This window comes from Geospiza fortis, unplaced genomic scaffold, assembly GCF_000277835.1.
Source record: "Geospiza fortis unplaced genomic scaffold, GeoFor_1.0 scaffold206, whole genome shotgun sequence".
In the NCBI taxonomy this organism is placed as follows: domain Eukaryota; kingdom Metazoa; phylum Chordata; class Aves; order Passeriformes; family Thraupidae; genus Geospiza; species Geospiza fortis.
Window position 1 is genome coordinate 9,906,151 of NW_005054311.1, and position 17,500 is coordinate 9,923,650.

A 17,500-nucleotide genomic window follows, 5' to 3' on the forward strand; every position below is an offset into this window, starting at 1 on the left:
ATTGAACAGTAAGGGAAAGACAGTGACTACTGAAAGAAATCAGGAGACTGACAACATTTTTTCAGAACTTAAACCAAAGTGTGAACAATTTACAAAGTGCTGGCCTATCAAGAGAGGCTGTAATAAAGAGATGCTGAAACCAGATATTAATTTTTACATTGATATTGAAATGGCTTCAAGTCTCAGTAACATTAAACTCAACAGTCTCCTTTGAGTAATTTAGCACAGCATTTAGGCTTAAATAGATCCTTTAAAAGTTGTCCTTCAAAGGACTCACCCTAAAATGAGATTAGAATAGTATTATCAGTGTTTGCAATGGCATCACCACTTGGGCAGATCCTTAAAGTCCCAAGTTCAGTGTTAGCATGAGAATCACAGACCCATTGAGTTAAAAAGGCATATTTTAATTCCTCTTTCTTAGAGTGGCAATAGGGGAAAAAAAACCAACCCCTAAGAACAAACAAGTAAATAAATAAATAAAATACATAAATAAATAAATGAGCAGGTTAACCTGATAGCTGATCTGCATTGATGCTACTGCAACACTGCATAGTTTTATTCTGATTCATCACATAAACTATATGCTATAACTTAGGTGAATATAAGAGACTTTATTAAGCCACAGAAACGTTACAAAAGGGAATAATGCTGACCATTGTTTTATATGGCATGTATTCGCTGGAATAATTAAAGTGTTTTTGCAACTATATCTAAATTCTATTTCAGATTATTTTTCTTTTAAAGACTTAAATGTTACAGCACATTTTAATCCAGATAAATAGAAATATTTCCAAATATTTTATCTGAATGTTTATTAAAAACTAAAGGGGGAATAATATTCTGAATTTTCATCTGGGAACAGTGCCCATGCACTGACAGAATGTCTCTCTAAACTTCTATCTTCATTTGTTTATAAGTCTCTTAGCACAAGGCACTGGATATCCTCAACTCCTGCTGCTGAACACTACAGAAGCTGGAGTACTTCCCGAAGGCCCTGTTTGCTCTATTACATACATGCTTTATTTTCCTTAACAACTTTGTATTTGTACAAAGTATATGCACCATTTTTTTCCAATTCTGCCTTTGTGATGTATATATATAAAAGTGTTCTCCCATAGTGCAGTGCTGGTTGCCACATGGAATCCTCATCAGCCTATATAAGTGTATTACCTAGTTATTTCCTATACAGGCATATTAAATTTCACTGGTTTCAAAGAGCATATTGATATTAATGTTATAATGATAAATAAACTGTTTTCATCATTTTATGTAGAATTTGCCTTAACAGCCTTTCAGTTTTGCTATGAATTAGTATGTATTTTCACCTCATCTGTAAAGTAGTCCCTAGTTATCCTTGATGTAATAAGGGAATAGTGCACAGCTGATGCCATCATACCTAAAAGTTATCGAATTCACCAAAACAGAGAGAAAACACTTACTTTGCACATTCTTATGACTTAGGTGCAAATCCTGGAGTGTATTATAAACTGGTCTTTACAACCTATGAACAGATACTGTAAGTCAGACAGAAATAGGAACTCCCTAGGGATGCTGTCCAAAAAAAAGAAAAGTAGCCCCTGTGGAGTAACTCCTCCTAAGTCATGCTGCTGCTGCTGCTGAAAATATGCAATGAATCCGTCTGCAGCTGGAATTTCAGATGCCATAATTCCCTTACAGAATGTTGTCTTAATTATTTTATTATGCATAATAAATGTAAAATATTTATTTTAGCTTAGATAATTATATTAAAAATGTATGCTATTTATTTTCAGTCTTGTAAGACATCCTTCACAAGTCATATACTTTACAGAAAGAAATGCATGCTGTTTTGCTGGCCTGGCTGTTTGTTTTATCCAATTTCTACACCTTCTTATCTATGACTAAGGAACACCTCCGCATATTGCCTTCCATTCCCTCACCACCATGGGTACTCTGTGCAAAATGAACCATACAGTGGAATCCCAGACAACTGAAAACTATTTTCTTTAATCACAGCACAAGGATGGCCTGAAGCACATTAACATAATATCAGTCCCACACTCTTGTGGTCAAAGTAGTAGCAAAACTCCTTCTGCATCATGAAACTATACCAGTCCTCCTGAGCACTGTAATCCAACAAATTTGATCATGTGAGAAAAGCAGGGTTCTGCCTTTTGCATGCCCCACTCCATGTAACTCAGATCCATTTCACTGAAACATCCCCCTCACACACACCACGAGCATAAATTGCCTGAGAAGTTGTAGTAGCTATATAGAAAGTCAGAACAAATGGGAGTTAAATTTAAAACCTTACATATGAATAAATGAGATTTCCCTTTCTTAGACACATGCACAAAACCAGTTTAGTTCTGAAAATGCTGTATATCTGCATCTTTCATTGACAGCATCAGACATAGGGGAATTTTTCACTTCTGCAATCAGGTTAAATTCAGGTACCTAACTATGCTGCAGGTTTAGAAAGTCCGTCCACAGACTATACAGCCAACAGATTTAGAAGCCTGTGTCACAGCTGCTGTTCATTTTCAGGATGTTATACAGCTCTTCAGTGCTTACTGTGCCCATTTCCAAATGCAAACAGTATTGTTGTCAGTGTTACTCCAGGATGGTGTCATCTGAAAAGTTCAGTCGCATAACACATCTTTTTTAAATGACTAGGAAATATAAAATAAGCATTGCATAAGTAATGGTAGTGCAGGGCCCTGTGAGACCAATTCTGTATTATAAAATTAGGTTGAACATTAATTAAGAGTGAATGAATATTTTTGTATGACAAAGCACATTGACTTAAGAATGGAGAGACACGCTATGTGATTTGAAAAAGTAAATGCAAAGGAAAATCATGCATTTTTTTACCTAAATAGGGAAAAACCTAAATTGAAAAACCAAATGTGAAAAATTTGTAACCAAAAATACAAGTAAACGTTTGTGTTTATGAATATTGTATTTTGCTTCCTTCTAAAGGATTTTTAAAACTAGACTGAAAACATAATTTCAAATTGCAATTGTTACTGGAAGTCATATACTACTGTATCGAAAAGCAGATGTCAATTTCTTTGTCATCAAAATACAACAGATTTAGACAAAAATAAATATCAAGTGGTCACAAGACAAAAACTAGGGATGGAAGGGAACATTTTTCACAAGAATACTGAAGTACAACTATAAGCATATGCATACTATAGAGAATTTATAATTTGTGAGCTAAAAATTTGTGAGCTAAGTTCGTTTACCATTCCCCTCAGAAAACCACATCCATTCATGTCTTTTTCTAGTTTAAAAAAGAATGTCTCATGCTGTGTGCTATATAGGGAATAAATTGCCTTTTCTGTTCCCTGCAGCCAAAATCGCTCTTTCCCCATAGTACCATACAGATGATTTCACTTCAGTTTATAAAGTTTATAACAGTTCCTAAATTCAGATTTGTTTCTTCCAATAGCCCTTTTTCTGTACTTCTAGCCAGCGTTATCTAGCCTTTCACTCACTAGACTGGCAAGAATTTTTGCAGGATGATTATTCACAATTTCAGGCTGAGGAACTGAAAAGCTTGAAGTCAAGAATCTCCAAGAATACTCTGAGCACCAATCAGCTGAATGGGAATAGTTTAAAATCTTGTACTTAGCCACTGTTTTAATTCAAGTGTCTCAAACTACTTTATAGAACAGAGATCAGTTATCAATTACAGGAAAATTTATATTAGAACTAACAATATACTTTCCTCCATATCCCAACACAAAAAGAGGAATATTCACCTCCCTGAAAGTACAAGGCTCATTAAAGAGTCTGCAGTTGCCAAGCAACACTAAACAGCAACACATGAAATAGTCTGGATGAACTTACAGTGCAAGGGCCGAGCTCACAGCATCACAATGAGACCTCAACCACTAGACTTAGGGGTGATTTTATCACTAGATCAGCAGATTTTAAAATCTTCATTTTAACATTTTCTCTAGGTGACATTTGCAAGACTACATACCATCTGCTGAACTGGTGCAAACAATATTATTTACAGAGTGGCTAATAACTTTCCTTTAAAAGAGAAGTACTGCGTGACTTGACAAAGAGGCAACATGTGATTCCCCTAAAATTGTAGTTTAAAATGAAGAGAGAGGTGGATAGAGAGCAGAACATCTACTTGCCAACAAGGCTGGCTAATATCCCAGGACTGTGGAAACTGGCAGGCAGAAGCAGGACTGCTGAGCTAATAAATACGGCAGTCCCTCTATGGGCTCCTCTGCAGCTACACAAAGTGCCTCACTGCCTCTATGAACTTGCATCAGCAGCAGCATAGCTCTGGTTCCTGCATCCCTACCAGATGTTTTTCAGCTGAGCTTGGAACACATTTCCTGCAGAATCAAAGCTTCATCAGCTGGTATCTGTAGAGATCAGTCTCTAAAGGTTAGGTCAAAATTGGCCTGTGAAGGATGGAAACTAACATTCTATTGTCATGAAGCATTTATTTTTCAATAATATAAAAGCAGAGCATGCCCAGATATTTCTTGTTAATTCTGATAAAATATGCTATGCTTGCATATTCTCTAATAACCTCCAGTATAATAAGAGACTCCTAAAAAACTTGCTCTTTCTTGGAATTTATATCCCATACAGAAAACTCTTTATCCAAAGTAAAATGATCTGTCTTTCACTCAACAGAGCACTGGGTTATGCATTTTGTCATCCTGAGTGAGGGAAGTGCATCCACTCATTGGATGTGTGTAACAAACCCCAAACTGATTCACATCTACAACACTCCCAGTCTCTTGGGTCTTCAAGCCTAGGATCTCAAACCCACTGTAACCCACTTCTCATTTCCTAGCCCTGTAAAAAGACTATTCCTGCCAATTGGGATGATTCAGTTAAAGTGGATGACCACAAGATTAAGTGTCCTGAAACACACAGCATTAAAGACAGCACTTCTTTTACCTTCAGTGCAGCACATCATGTCACAGTAATGCTTATATGCTCTCACTTCACTCAACACAGACCTTTTAACACAACTGCTCTGACAAATGAAAACCACCTCTAATTCCTAGATGACTTACTGAAGCTGACAAAACCACTTCTACTTAAAAAAAAAAGATAAAGAAACAGTGACACCCTTAAGGTGGCAGTACAGAAACATTGCCCCCTCCCCCTGAGGTTATCAAATTCAGCTCTCTGCAGTTCTAGAGTGTGATTTAATGGGTGCTCAGTACAGAAGAGTTCTCAGGACATTTTCCCTACACAAACAAAACAATGCAATGAGAAGTTTTGTATAGAAAATCTGTGACCACTGCAGAAGCTTTCTGTACAAGAGTTTTCTGTAAAGTAGCTCATAAATAGCATGAACACAGCTATTATGAGAGCAGATAGGCTTCATTATATAGTCTTGCTTTAGGAAAATACATTAAAACTTATACTACAGGAACATTACAGTTGTATGTTCAGCATGAAAAGAAAATAAAAAATGCTATAGGGGTACAATCAAATGTTTAACTTTCCCCTCTTGTGTGCATGCATCACAACACATGCATCTAATCGTATGCCATTTATCAAATATAATGATGATTTTTCAAAACTTTTTGTACATCAACTCTTGCAAATTGCCCACAAAAATCCTTCTATGGATTCCTTTATGGTACACAGAGACTAGTCACCTCACTGCAAGGTATTAAAAGTATTCAAGAATGTAGAAGATGTGTGTTTAAGAGTAAAGATGCATTTAAGAAGCAACATGACATCATTTAATAAGTAGTCTATAACGAACTAAAGACACAGGTGATAAGCACCAGAAGTAACCTTCACTCTTCAATGTGATTCTTTTAAAATTTAATCAACTGCCCTAACATGGGGATGGGTTTTGATAGTGCAACATGGGAGGCTTTGCCATGGAACGAACCCTATGGCCAACTTTCATCCTAACATCCTGGCTAGCAAGGAAAAGGAAAACTGGAGCAGAACAAGAAGACTCTGAAGAATTGTAACTAGCTCGAGTTGTTTCCAGTTCTAGTAAGTGTCTGGTGAGTATTTAGGCTGGTAAGCCTTTTAGAGAACTTTTCTCCTCTTGGTGAAATGGTTGCAACTCAACCAAGAAAAATTTCAAAACCGCAAATGATTTGAAAAGGCAATGTAGGTAAGCAGCCTCACCACAGAGAATTCCAACAGACACTGGAGCAGCTGTGAAACAACACTCAACATTAGCACTGTAGTGTTACCACTAAAAGGTTTCCCATCATTTGTTGTTCTTTATAAAGTAACACCTAGATACTGAAGACTAAGTTTTTAAATTTAGCTCCTAATTTAAAATGTAATTACTGCTGCCCTGATGGTGTTTTAATGGCAATATATTTTTATTGGTAACTTCAAATGAACCTCATCTGATCACCTTAACCCTTCTCTCATCATGCTTTAGTTAATGACTCATTACCTGTAGTCACACCAGGGACATCTGTAAGGCTTTTCTCCAGTATGGACACGCTTATGTCGTGTCAGATGCGATTGCGTTGTGGAAGCAAAGTTACACTCATCACATTTGAATGGTTTCTCTCCTAGAAGGTGACAAGAGAAGATTTATCAGTTTTACAGAAAAGGAAGACAAGCCCAAGCCTATCCCTTGAGACAGCTTTTAGCCCATGTATATATACAGCAAACACAAATACAACATAAATTTCCAAATACAATGCATTAACTGCAAAATATGACAGAAACACATCAGTATCCAACCAACTTCCCACAGGGAATTACACAGAAGCAAAAAGGAGGAGAAAGAACAGCACTGAAACAGAGTAACCTTGTTACTGGGTCTTACTCCATGAAAATACCCTAACCAGGTGACAGGCATTTGTCTCACGCCACATCTTCTATTCAATCTGGGCCAAGAACAGCCCCAAAAGCAACATGGGGGGAGGCAGAAGGAAAAATCACACTGATGCTTGTATTCAGCATATGCTCAGAAAGGAACATCTCCAGGTGAAAAGTGTCTTTGTTTCCATCTCCAACCTAAATTTTTAATGATATCCTTTAAATAACATAAATAAACTGGGACTGAGAATATGAACCAGAACTCTCTGCTCCACTCCCCCTATCTTGCCTGTTAGTCTTCTGCCCTTGTGAATATTTTCTGAACAGTAGGGCAATTTTCAGCAGAAGGACTTGAAAGGTTAATGAAAATAAAACAAACACCAACTACTAAACTTCAACTAGGACAGTGTTTTCAGATTACTTAAATCCAATCTGTGCTGAATATAGAGCTGCACAGAAAATGTCTAGAGAACTACTAATTGATGAAAAGTAAAAATCTTCAGTGTGTAATTTTCTATGTGAAAAGAGTACTTTTCCTTCTACTGGAGGGGTCTACTCCTTAGAAGATACTAAGACAAAACCTCATGACAGACAAACTGTGATGACTAGTTAAGACACCTACATCCCATTTTTCCAGCTGGTTGTCACAGAAACATTCCTTGGGACTTACAGGCAGATACAGCTACCATTTAGGAAGGAAAGAGGTTTTCTTTTGTATGGAGAAGCTAAAAGCCAGTTCCTAACTTACGTTATTTTCAGTGCAGTGTGCAAGCCTTCCAATGTATTTATCTAAAAACTACATAAGGAATCAACATCCCTGACTTAAGAAGTCTGGATAAAACTGCTAGAAACAGACATGTACTTTGAAGACTATTCAGAGATCTAGGACAGGCAGTTTCAAATTGAACCATAATCCTATTAGCAGGTGTAATGTGAAGTTTTTGAGACTGACAGAAGACACACCACCAGCATAAACCTATCAGTATGAGTGGCCTTCTGCAATCAGTAGCAAACAGCCACTCCCAAACAGCCATGCCTCCAAGACAATTTTTTGAAGCTGTTTATAGCAGGCGACACTGATGATTTTGTAACAGACTTTGCCAGAATTCTGAGAACACAGAGAAATACGCATTTTTCATTCTTGGAGATTGTTGGAGTTTTTCTTCCCAAGGGAAAAAGATGTGCAAGGCCCTCAAGGCCTGAAAAACCCCTAATGCCGGATGGAAAGAGAACAGAGCAGCTTCTGAAAGCTCCATAAAGAGTTGGAATAATTGCTTTTAGCAGCTGTGGGAGACAATACCAGCCAATGTTTTTCATTTATTGTTTCATGGGACGAGGAGAGGTGAAGGGGCAGGACACAAAGCCGAAGCCTCCATGCTGGACAAATTGAGACTGCTAGAAAGTATGTCTTTCATGCCCCAAATGGGGTTTTCTTGTCAGACCCTGACACTCTGCCCTAGAGAAGCTGACTCTCCCAGCAGCTTGCATGGTAGTGGCTGCTGCTTCAATTAAACTCTCTGGGAGGCCATAGACTCCCTAGCAACGTAACCTGCTCTTGAACTGAAGATTTCCCCTTCTGATTTATTTTATCATCTAGCATTAAAGAAGATAGCAGCATTTTCAAGCCTAAGTAGTTAAGCCACAGGTATTTTAGATAACATACATACTTATTTTAACTGCTTTCATTTAAAATGCACTAGAACCTTGCCAACTTGCCCCCTTGAAAAAAAAAAAGGCAGATCTGAACTGAAAGGAGATTTTTAGTTTGCCATTCAGGGGAGAACGGATCAAGTAAAGGTCTGTTGCTGTGCCAGGGCAGGGCCAGTGGGTCTGACAGCTGAGTGAGGGCCCATTGAAGCCAGCAGGGCTTGCAAATTCCATCGTGACTGTAAGAAAAATGGTAATCTTTGCCCACTGCTCCAGGAAGTTTCTCCTTAGGAAATCCTTGTGGCTAACTGCTCCTGTCAAGTAGACTATGTGTAAATCTCACCTGACAGAAAATACATCACAGCAGTACCACACAACAAAAGCCAACTAAATGGGGAGGAAAAAAGACAGCCTAGCACAGCCTGTAATTCTTAGCAGCTGTACATAAGAAACAGTATTTTTATGGAAAAAAACAGGTAAATTAGTACAGTTGGAAAAAACCTAAAAGACAACTAGGTATTTCTTTGGATTGTCTGATATTGAAGAGCATATTAGCTGCAGGAGTACTTATATTTATTTGTTTATAAAAGCTTTCTACAGACCCATTGATTTAAGAATTTTTTGTCTTCCCTATCTATGGGCCAGGATGCTTCTAATCAGACTTTGTGCCCCAGTTTTCCCTCCACCCTTCTTGCCCCCAGACATTTCAGGGAATACACATAATTCTTTTAATATGGGCTGCCATTAAAAATTCCAAGACGACTCTTGTTTACCCCTTGTCAAGGTTCTAGTTCATACACAATTAAAATTGCACAAATAAAAATATCAGTATTGCCGGTATTTTTTAAAACAACAGTATGTAATAACTTTAAAATAGTGTATCCATAACCATATGGACAAAGTCTATTAGATTTAAAGACCAATAAAATCTAAAAAATTAAATCCCATTACCACTACAGAAGACTTATCTGTCTCTCACCATCTCTACCTTTGTCAATAACAAGCCCCATGAAAAAAAAGATAGGTGCCCCAAAATGATTCAATGATCAACAAGCTCTGTGGAGGAACAAGAAAGAAGGACACACATTCCAAGATCAAGGACCCACTTTGTGGGGGTTTACTTTGTTTTTAACACAAGCACTTTCAAAAAGCTACATTTCCTGAGCACGGGAGTACAAAAGAAATGGCTTTGCATTTTTGACAACACTGCAACCAACTTCTGAAGTGCATCTGCTGGTTAAGTCACTTGACATGGAAATTTGAGCTTCAACAATCAAAAATTGGGGAAGAAAATGACAAAAGGGCCACTTCATACAGAGCACTAGTATGTAAAAGCTGCTGCTAACAAGTAACTTCAGTTTTCTGTTGCTACTCAACAATTTCTCTTAGGTAGGGGAGAAAGTTTTAAAAGTCCAGGTTTTTGGTGTCTTTGCTGGTCAAAGGTTTGCTATAATCAATTTGCCAATCTGCTGTAAATGTTGGTGTAAATAGAAAAGGCAAAACAACAAAGATGCTCTTCAAATTTCATCTTTTGCTGAAAAGAGAAATGAGTCTTCTTACTGTGCTGCATTTCCTACGGTATTCAACATTAAAATTTTTTTAAGCTGTGGTGGGGAAGTTGAAGGGAAGAAGCGACATTATACATATAAATTCAATGCCAAGTAATGTAACTACACATTAAAGTCAAAGAGCAGCTCACATGAGAAATAGAAACACAAAGTGAGTCACTCATCTGGATAAAAACACATATATTATTAAATTTTCTTTCTTTATTACATTGACCTATAAATGTCTTGAGATGAGTGAGCAGAAGCAATCATACAGTGCTCTATACAATATAAGCTACCATCTTCAAAAATGCATGAAAATATTTGAACAAAGACACGATCTCCTTAAGCAGTTCCACGGGTTCAGGGTGACTGCCACAGCAGTGTACAGTAAGTGTCCTTACCCACTAACACTTTACTACTGTGATATACTTCTATCAAGCCTGGGAAGATCCCACCACAACCAACACATGGAAAGCAAATGCAGATTGTTGATGTGTAGAAGATGAGGATGGGGTTTTTGTATGGAGTACTTTTGATGGGGTTTTGGATGGAGTACTAACCAACATTAAAAAAGGGAATTCATGCAAGAGAATACAGGCTGTGACTGATAAGCACTGTGGGACTGAGTCAGCTACTACAGCACAACATGGAAGTTTACTGGGAAACGTAGAAGAACGGGCAAATAAAGGAGGTGAGCAGAACAATAAGAGCAAAAACATAAAGAAAAGACATTTTAAAATGATGAATTGTTTCCATGTTTTCATTTCAAGCCAGAAATTATTACCCTTGCTTGTTTTTTCTTCCTAATTGATCATGATTAAGGCAAAATATTTAAATTATCTGATATTGTATGCGTGTGAGTGTGTGTGTATGTGTCTTTATTTTTGGTGGCTGATTTAGAGGTTATTTACCCTTTTTCGCTACAAAATTCAGGTAATTGCTTAATTCTTTGTGTAATTCAACTTACTCTAAATCCAGCAAGAACGATCGTTAGAAAAGTTTTCTTACTAAAACAAATTAAGAATCAAAAAAACTTGCTTCAGGATGACTCAAAAGACAAAATCTTTTCTTCGCAGCCATGTTGAGACATCAGAACTGTGGTACCTGTGTTCCTGCAGCACCACAAACTACCCCTTATTTACCACACAGCACCTGCTGATACTGTGGTCTAAGTTTCTTAAGACAGTTTATCACAGCCTAGGCAGCCTCAAGTGCCTATTGTAAAGCATTTGGCAGGCAGAGATGTAAGTATTCCTTTCAGTGTGATAAAATTCTGGTCAAACTCTGAACCACTCCTTAAGCCATTGCTTCAATTCACAAACCAGAAGTTTCATGGATATTTACATCATCAGTGAAAGACTTTCAGAATACCAGAGACAGATTCTTGCAGAATACAACTGGAAGAAGGTGCACTCAGGTCATAAAATAATGTTGAAACATCTTCCCCAGACAGAATCAGCCAACAACTTCATTTATTCTCTGTCCAAAGTGTATGTTTCTCATTGGACCAGGTCATCATTACAGATACAACGTATTTAAAACAGAATAAAAACATCAACTGGTAAAACACCAGGAATCTCTTGATAGGTCAAATTATTTGTTCCTAGTTTACAGCTGAGATGGTCTATATCAAGGAAATCTTTATGCAGATGCATCATGTTTACTACTATATTAAGTACTAAATATTTTCAAGTCTTAAAACTAATGGCTTTTTCTCTCAGTTTGAGCATTCCCATGCTTATTTTCATTTAAAATGAAAAACATCTCTTCAAGGGATAACATCCTATTTACCAAACTGGTCTGTATATTTTGCTGCAAGAGTGACCGAGGCTCAGCTTTTTTCACATCAAGTTATACTTCACATTGCCTGTAATATCTGCAAAGAAAATGCATCTTTCACAAGATAAAGGCATTTCTCCAGGTACAAAGAAAGAATCTCATCTAAAAAGAGAAGAACAGAGTAAGAAATACCAGAATAAAGAGTATCAAAAGTCAAAGTGGCTGGTCCTACAGCCAATCTTCCCTTGTGTCAAATCTCTATGAGCAGCTGAGCATTTCTCTGGGGTGTTGGCACATCTCAGGCCTTGAGGCTGGGATGAGAGGAGACTTGTTAAGTTGGTTAAGACTCCTTAACTACATGTGAGGATTTGTTCACTTGCCCTTGAGTTGTGGGCCTCTGACAGGTGATAGAAGTAAATTTTGGATTGGAAGATGTTCTGTGTCAGCCCCCTTGACAGCTTGTATTACAGTAGGGAATTATTTAAGCCATTTAGAGTATTTTTGATACCTATCCCTTTCCAACCTGATTGTAATTGGCTTTGGCATTCTGCTTTGGGAAAATTGTGCCAACTGGAGACAGAGGAAAAAAAAAAGGTAAAAAGAAGAGTACAAGGAGGAGGGCACGCAGCTAATGACTGAGATAAAGTTGAGCACTGGATGAAAACACAATGGAACCCGCGTAAGTGCAACAATGCTAGCAAAGGTGGATTGTGTCATTCTCCTTGAAACAAATAGAAGGTACAGATAATTTTTCTGCTAAAGAATCATCTCTGATTGTTTGTGCCACAGAGGCAGATAAATGCCAAAAAGATAGATCCCTCTGCCTCTGAGATACTGTCCTATATAGTATAAAGTTAATAGCAAAGTAATAACGAGCCTCCAGTCCTGACATAAAATATAAAGTTATGCTTGCTAGATGCAAGCTTCATGATCTATAACCTGTAAATCCCTGTGATCATAGCACAAGAAACCTCTACCACACTGGCAAAAGAAGGGCAAAAATGCCTTCAAAAACCTGGACAGCTTTTCACCAGGAGTACACCATATTTTCAGCCTAATTTTGCACATAAATCAGGAAATAAAATAGATTTCCTCTTGGCTGATGGCCTAATGATACTATATATATATATATATGTGTGATGATAAAGGCTTACATTTCTGAGAAAATAGATCTGCACTCATATCATAGGTCCAGACAAGATGGGTAAATACAAGAATTTGCATTTCTTCTAAATCCCCATCCTGAAAGAACTGTTTACCATTTGTGTGGCTGCATTGACTATGAGTCCTAGATATATGCAAGATCCCAATGTGTCACATGGCAGGGCAATTAAAAACAAAAGGTATTTCCTATCCTCTTGATAACAATGATTTATTTTTGCTAAAGAATTAATTAATTAATCAATTTCTAAACCCACATTTGTTAAACTTGTCCCAACATGTGAAAATTCTTCAAAGCTCCAGAAAAATAGAAACTTTAATTACAACTGAAGCATACAGCTTCTATTCCAGTAGTTATAACTGCTCACGTCATCATTCAGAGTGTAATAATAATTTATTATATTTACTAAATTACTTTTATTGGTCACTTGAAAAATACAAACTTCCAGCAGCAAATGGGAACTGACTGTGGCAGTATTCCTCCACAAATTTATATTCCTTGTTATTAGAAAAAAAATTATGAAAGTAGGATTACTAACAAGACTTGCAAGCAAATTTTGGCCTTGAATACACATATTTTTTTAGAGCTAATCTGTTTCAAGATATTGACTAGCACTGAAAATCCTACCTTTCTGAAAGCATCAGAATCTCCTCCAAATATGGTTGGCTTTAAATAAACTAAAAACAGGGTGGAAAGAATGGCTTCAGGCTCTCAAGAAAGAGAGTAGCTGCTCTCCAGGAAATTACACATTTAGATGGTGTATGTCCTGAATGAAGATTAGTTTATACAGGGACATAATAAAATCTCCCACTGTGATTCCTTTACAAAATCCATGGAAAATTCATGATGTAACAACTACGGCTTCTCATTTGTTAGCTATTTCTCTCCACTGTACATTAGACAATGGTCACTTAACTCACACTGTAATTCCTGATGATATTACATTATCCTCATGATAGTCAGTAAAACAAAAAAACTACAGTGGTTTAAACAGCAACCCTTGTACGTCTGTTTGAACAAAATCTATTCAAATAATCAAATACTTACAAGGAACTACTAAAAAGCACAATTAAGGTAGAATGTATTAATAAATGTTTAATACTTACACTTTTTCTGGTCTTCTGAAACTAAGAACCAATTTAATTTTGTCTGATATTAAAATTTTATAACCATGTGGTAGGAAAGCTTTACTAATTCTGGGAGAGAAATCTTGCTTTACATGCCAGCCATGTGGTAACTCTTAAAGTTACACCTATTAATTACAAACTATCTTAAAATTACAAAAGGGCAACTGAAACAACACTAGCTTTCAACTATGCTTCAGTCCAAAAAAATTGATTAATTTATATGTAGTCTCTAATTTTCACCCAGGGACATTCTAGCAGTCTCTTGCAAAATCTTCACAGTAGGTAATCTATTTGGGCCTTGGAAAAAAAAATTAGCAGACTTAGTATTCATTGAAAGAAGAAAGCCAGTCATCACAATTCTACTTCCTTCATAAAAAAAACCTAAAAAAACCCACACCCACCAAAAATACCCCGCACTCACCCCCAAGCAATTATTCAAACTCCCAGCTAACAGATTTGACGCAGACCCTGGGCATAGCGATTTCACAAAAACGAGAAAAGGCAAAGCAAACAATGAGCCAATGTCTTATTTGTGCTGTAACGTGCTATATGACTTGTGTTACTGCTCAGTGCAGGGGGACTCCCTTGCTGGGGAGAGCACAGAAGAGTAAAGACAGCTTTACTGACCTGTGTGCTGCCGCCGATGCTTGGTGAGGGCATGACGCGTCCCGCCGGCAAAGCCACAGAGGTCACACAGGAACGACTTCTCGCCTGTTGCAACAATAAACAGATGAGGGACTGCGGAGGTCACAGATCATTAAAACATATCTATCAAGGCTTTCAGGGTTACTAATTCCTCCAATCAAATGTTTCCATGTAAATATGTCAAATGGGAATGAAATTACCACTGCGGTTTATTGACTGTGATAAAATCTGAAAAGCACCACTGAACATAATTACATACTTGTCAGACCCATAAAAATTAGCTTTATTATCAATGGAATGGTTTTGTACAACTTCATTTCTGTTAGATGTCTTCCAGATGGGGCTGCTTTATGCACTTGAACAGTTTTTATGCATATCCTGATTTTTTACAATTCCCATACATCTGGCCTTTCTGTGCTGAGTAAAGATTGCCTGGAAAAAAGTTAATATACTGTATATATGATTCTGCTTAAATAAAATACATTTAATTTACTAACAAATTAAAGGTACTGAGAAATTTTCAACAGACTAGGTCACAGTCATCTTTAGTTACCTTCTATTTGCTAATAAGTATTAAATTATTTTCTTGAATACAAGAAGAGCGCAGGAAACAATGAAAGCCAAATTATTCAGTACCACTGGCAATTCAGCACTGTTTATGTTTCTAAAGTTTTCATGGCATAAAGAAAACGGGTCTGGGGATTGCTGCCGAAATTGCAGCAGAACTCACATTGTTCGTCTTTAAATGATAATTCTTCATTCCAAACCTCTGGACCAATTTGAGAGATTTTGGCAAGCTCACTGCTCATTAAAAGTGTATAAATGCCCTCTTTTTAGCCTTTTTTCTTTTTACAGAAGATAGGATTTTGCCCTGTTGCCTATAAATACAGTTTATCATTTCACAGCAATATTTTTACTCAGTATGTACTAACATGCACAGAAATCTCAGTCCATAAAAGCCACATGGAAGGTCATTAAGAAGTAGTAACACTAACCTCAGGTATAGTCTCAATAACTTGAGATAAGACTGTTTTTTTTTTTTTAAGAATCCTGCTAGTCATTTGGAGCCAGATTCTCCTTCTACAGTAATACAGCAGCAAGGGGGCTGGTGGGGCAGTGATGCTGAATTCATTGAAACTAACAGTCTCCTTCCAACTCTTCCACGTGGAGAAGGAAATTTAGTTCTACAAGACAGCTGGGTTAAGAGGTCCGGTGTCAAATTACCAAGTCTTCCTGTGCAGACAGACGGATGGAAAAGGATGGAAACCTCCATGCTGTTTATTCCCACATAACCAGGCACAGGAATACACAGACTTTGTGGAAAGGCACAGTGCCTCAGTTAATTTGGGATAGTGCTCACATAAGCAAGAGAGCATCTCATGAGTGGGAGCTCCCAGGACAGCCTCGCAGGGACCAGCTGCCCTCTCCCACCATCACCTCAATGAGGTCTCTGAGGAACCCCAGCTCCTCACCCCAGATGTCCCAAGTGAGGGAGTCCCTGGGCCCTGTGATACCAGGAGGAAAGCAATTCCGAAGTTTCCAAGGCAGCTTGGGTCCTACCAAAACGGGATGACAAAAGAGCTGATAAACCTCTGCCACGTAGCGAGGCTATGAAATGCAATGGGCACATATTTCAGAATTTCTCAATTTCAGCAAAAAGTAAATGGTGCATTTTTACCTCTGCACCCAAATCTGGTCACATAAAGCAGACTGAAATTATACAGGACTTGGGTTTTTTTTAAAATTTTGGTCTGTTGGTGAGAGTATCTCAGAAGAGTAGCTAAGGTGTGAAATAATTTCAGTACATCTTTTGGGAGTCAATTCCAGCAATCTGTTATTATAATTGAACATAAAAAATATATCAGAAAAAGCAGAATAAAAACCCATTCTCACTATCACATAAAGAATGCAGTTGTGCTAAATGATGTAACAAAGTTTGAATTTTACTGCAAAATTTTTGTCAATAATATTATTACTGAGGCTATGCATGATTGTTATGCAGATATTCCTGCAAAGTCTCTTCTAGGCTTTTCTTAAAATTACTTTATGGCATTTTAAAAATCAGGATCTTCAGCATGTAGCACTTGAATTCATCAAAATATCGAAGAAAAGGAATTAAATGACTACACATAATGCTTAATTATAATTAAATATTAATTTAATTAATTAATCAATTTTAAGTATAAATCTCTCTAACTAGCATTAATGCCTAACACCCCAGCATAAAATTCACACTTTGAAGTTAAATGCTGTTCCATGCCTACCAAGAAATTACTCATCATCTATATATTATCATAAATTAGCTCATGTTGTGTTTAACATCCAAGAGCAGACCTCAGTATGGCCTGCAGCTTCATACACTAATGAGGACACAGAGCACCTATAGCATCTTTGCAGGCTCACAGATTTACTGGGTAGTTTATATCTGGGCCTTTGCAGCAGCTTTTGAACCACAAAGAAATCATTCAAAATCAAGCAAGGGTTTTAAAGTAGGGAAACTGATCCATCCTATAAAACAATTTGCCAGTTAAATACTCCACACTCCTCTAGGTCGAATCTAGGAGCTCTCATGCAGGCAGGGCTCTGGAGGGAGGCTTTGGATCTGGAAACATGAGACTGGAGGAAATTTGGCCCCTACTTTTTAAAATCAGGAAAGGTGGTGACGCCTCTGATTTTTTTTGCAACATTCATTTTCAGGCATATTAATAAATTAATTACCTTATTTGTTGTATGTATCATGGTATACATACAGATATCTCCAGAAACACAGAGAGAAAACTTAATCACCTGTGACTTTAGGTTCAGTTGCACAG

The 17,500-nt window shown here is 37.3% G+C and overlaps 1 protein-coding gene across 1 annotated transcript in view; it reads right to left on the bottom strand.

Moving 5' to 3' along the window:
- The window catches only part of ZNF407 (zinc finger protein 407), a 308,143-nt gene that overhangs the window by 118,213 nt on the left and 172,430 nt on the right, over window positions 1–17,500 (bottom strand). The window contains exons 5-6 of the mRNA XM_005419354.2: window positions 14,670–14,753; window positions 6,404–6,524 (exon numbers count right to left, since the gene is read on the bottom strand). Of these exons, the coding sequence (XP_005419411.1) occupies window positions 6,404–6,524; window positions 14,670–14,753 (205 nt within the window). The remainder of the gene's footprint in view (window positions 1–6,403; window positions 6,525–14,669; window positions 14,754–17,500) is intronic.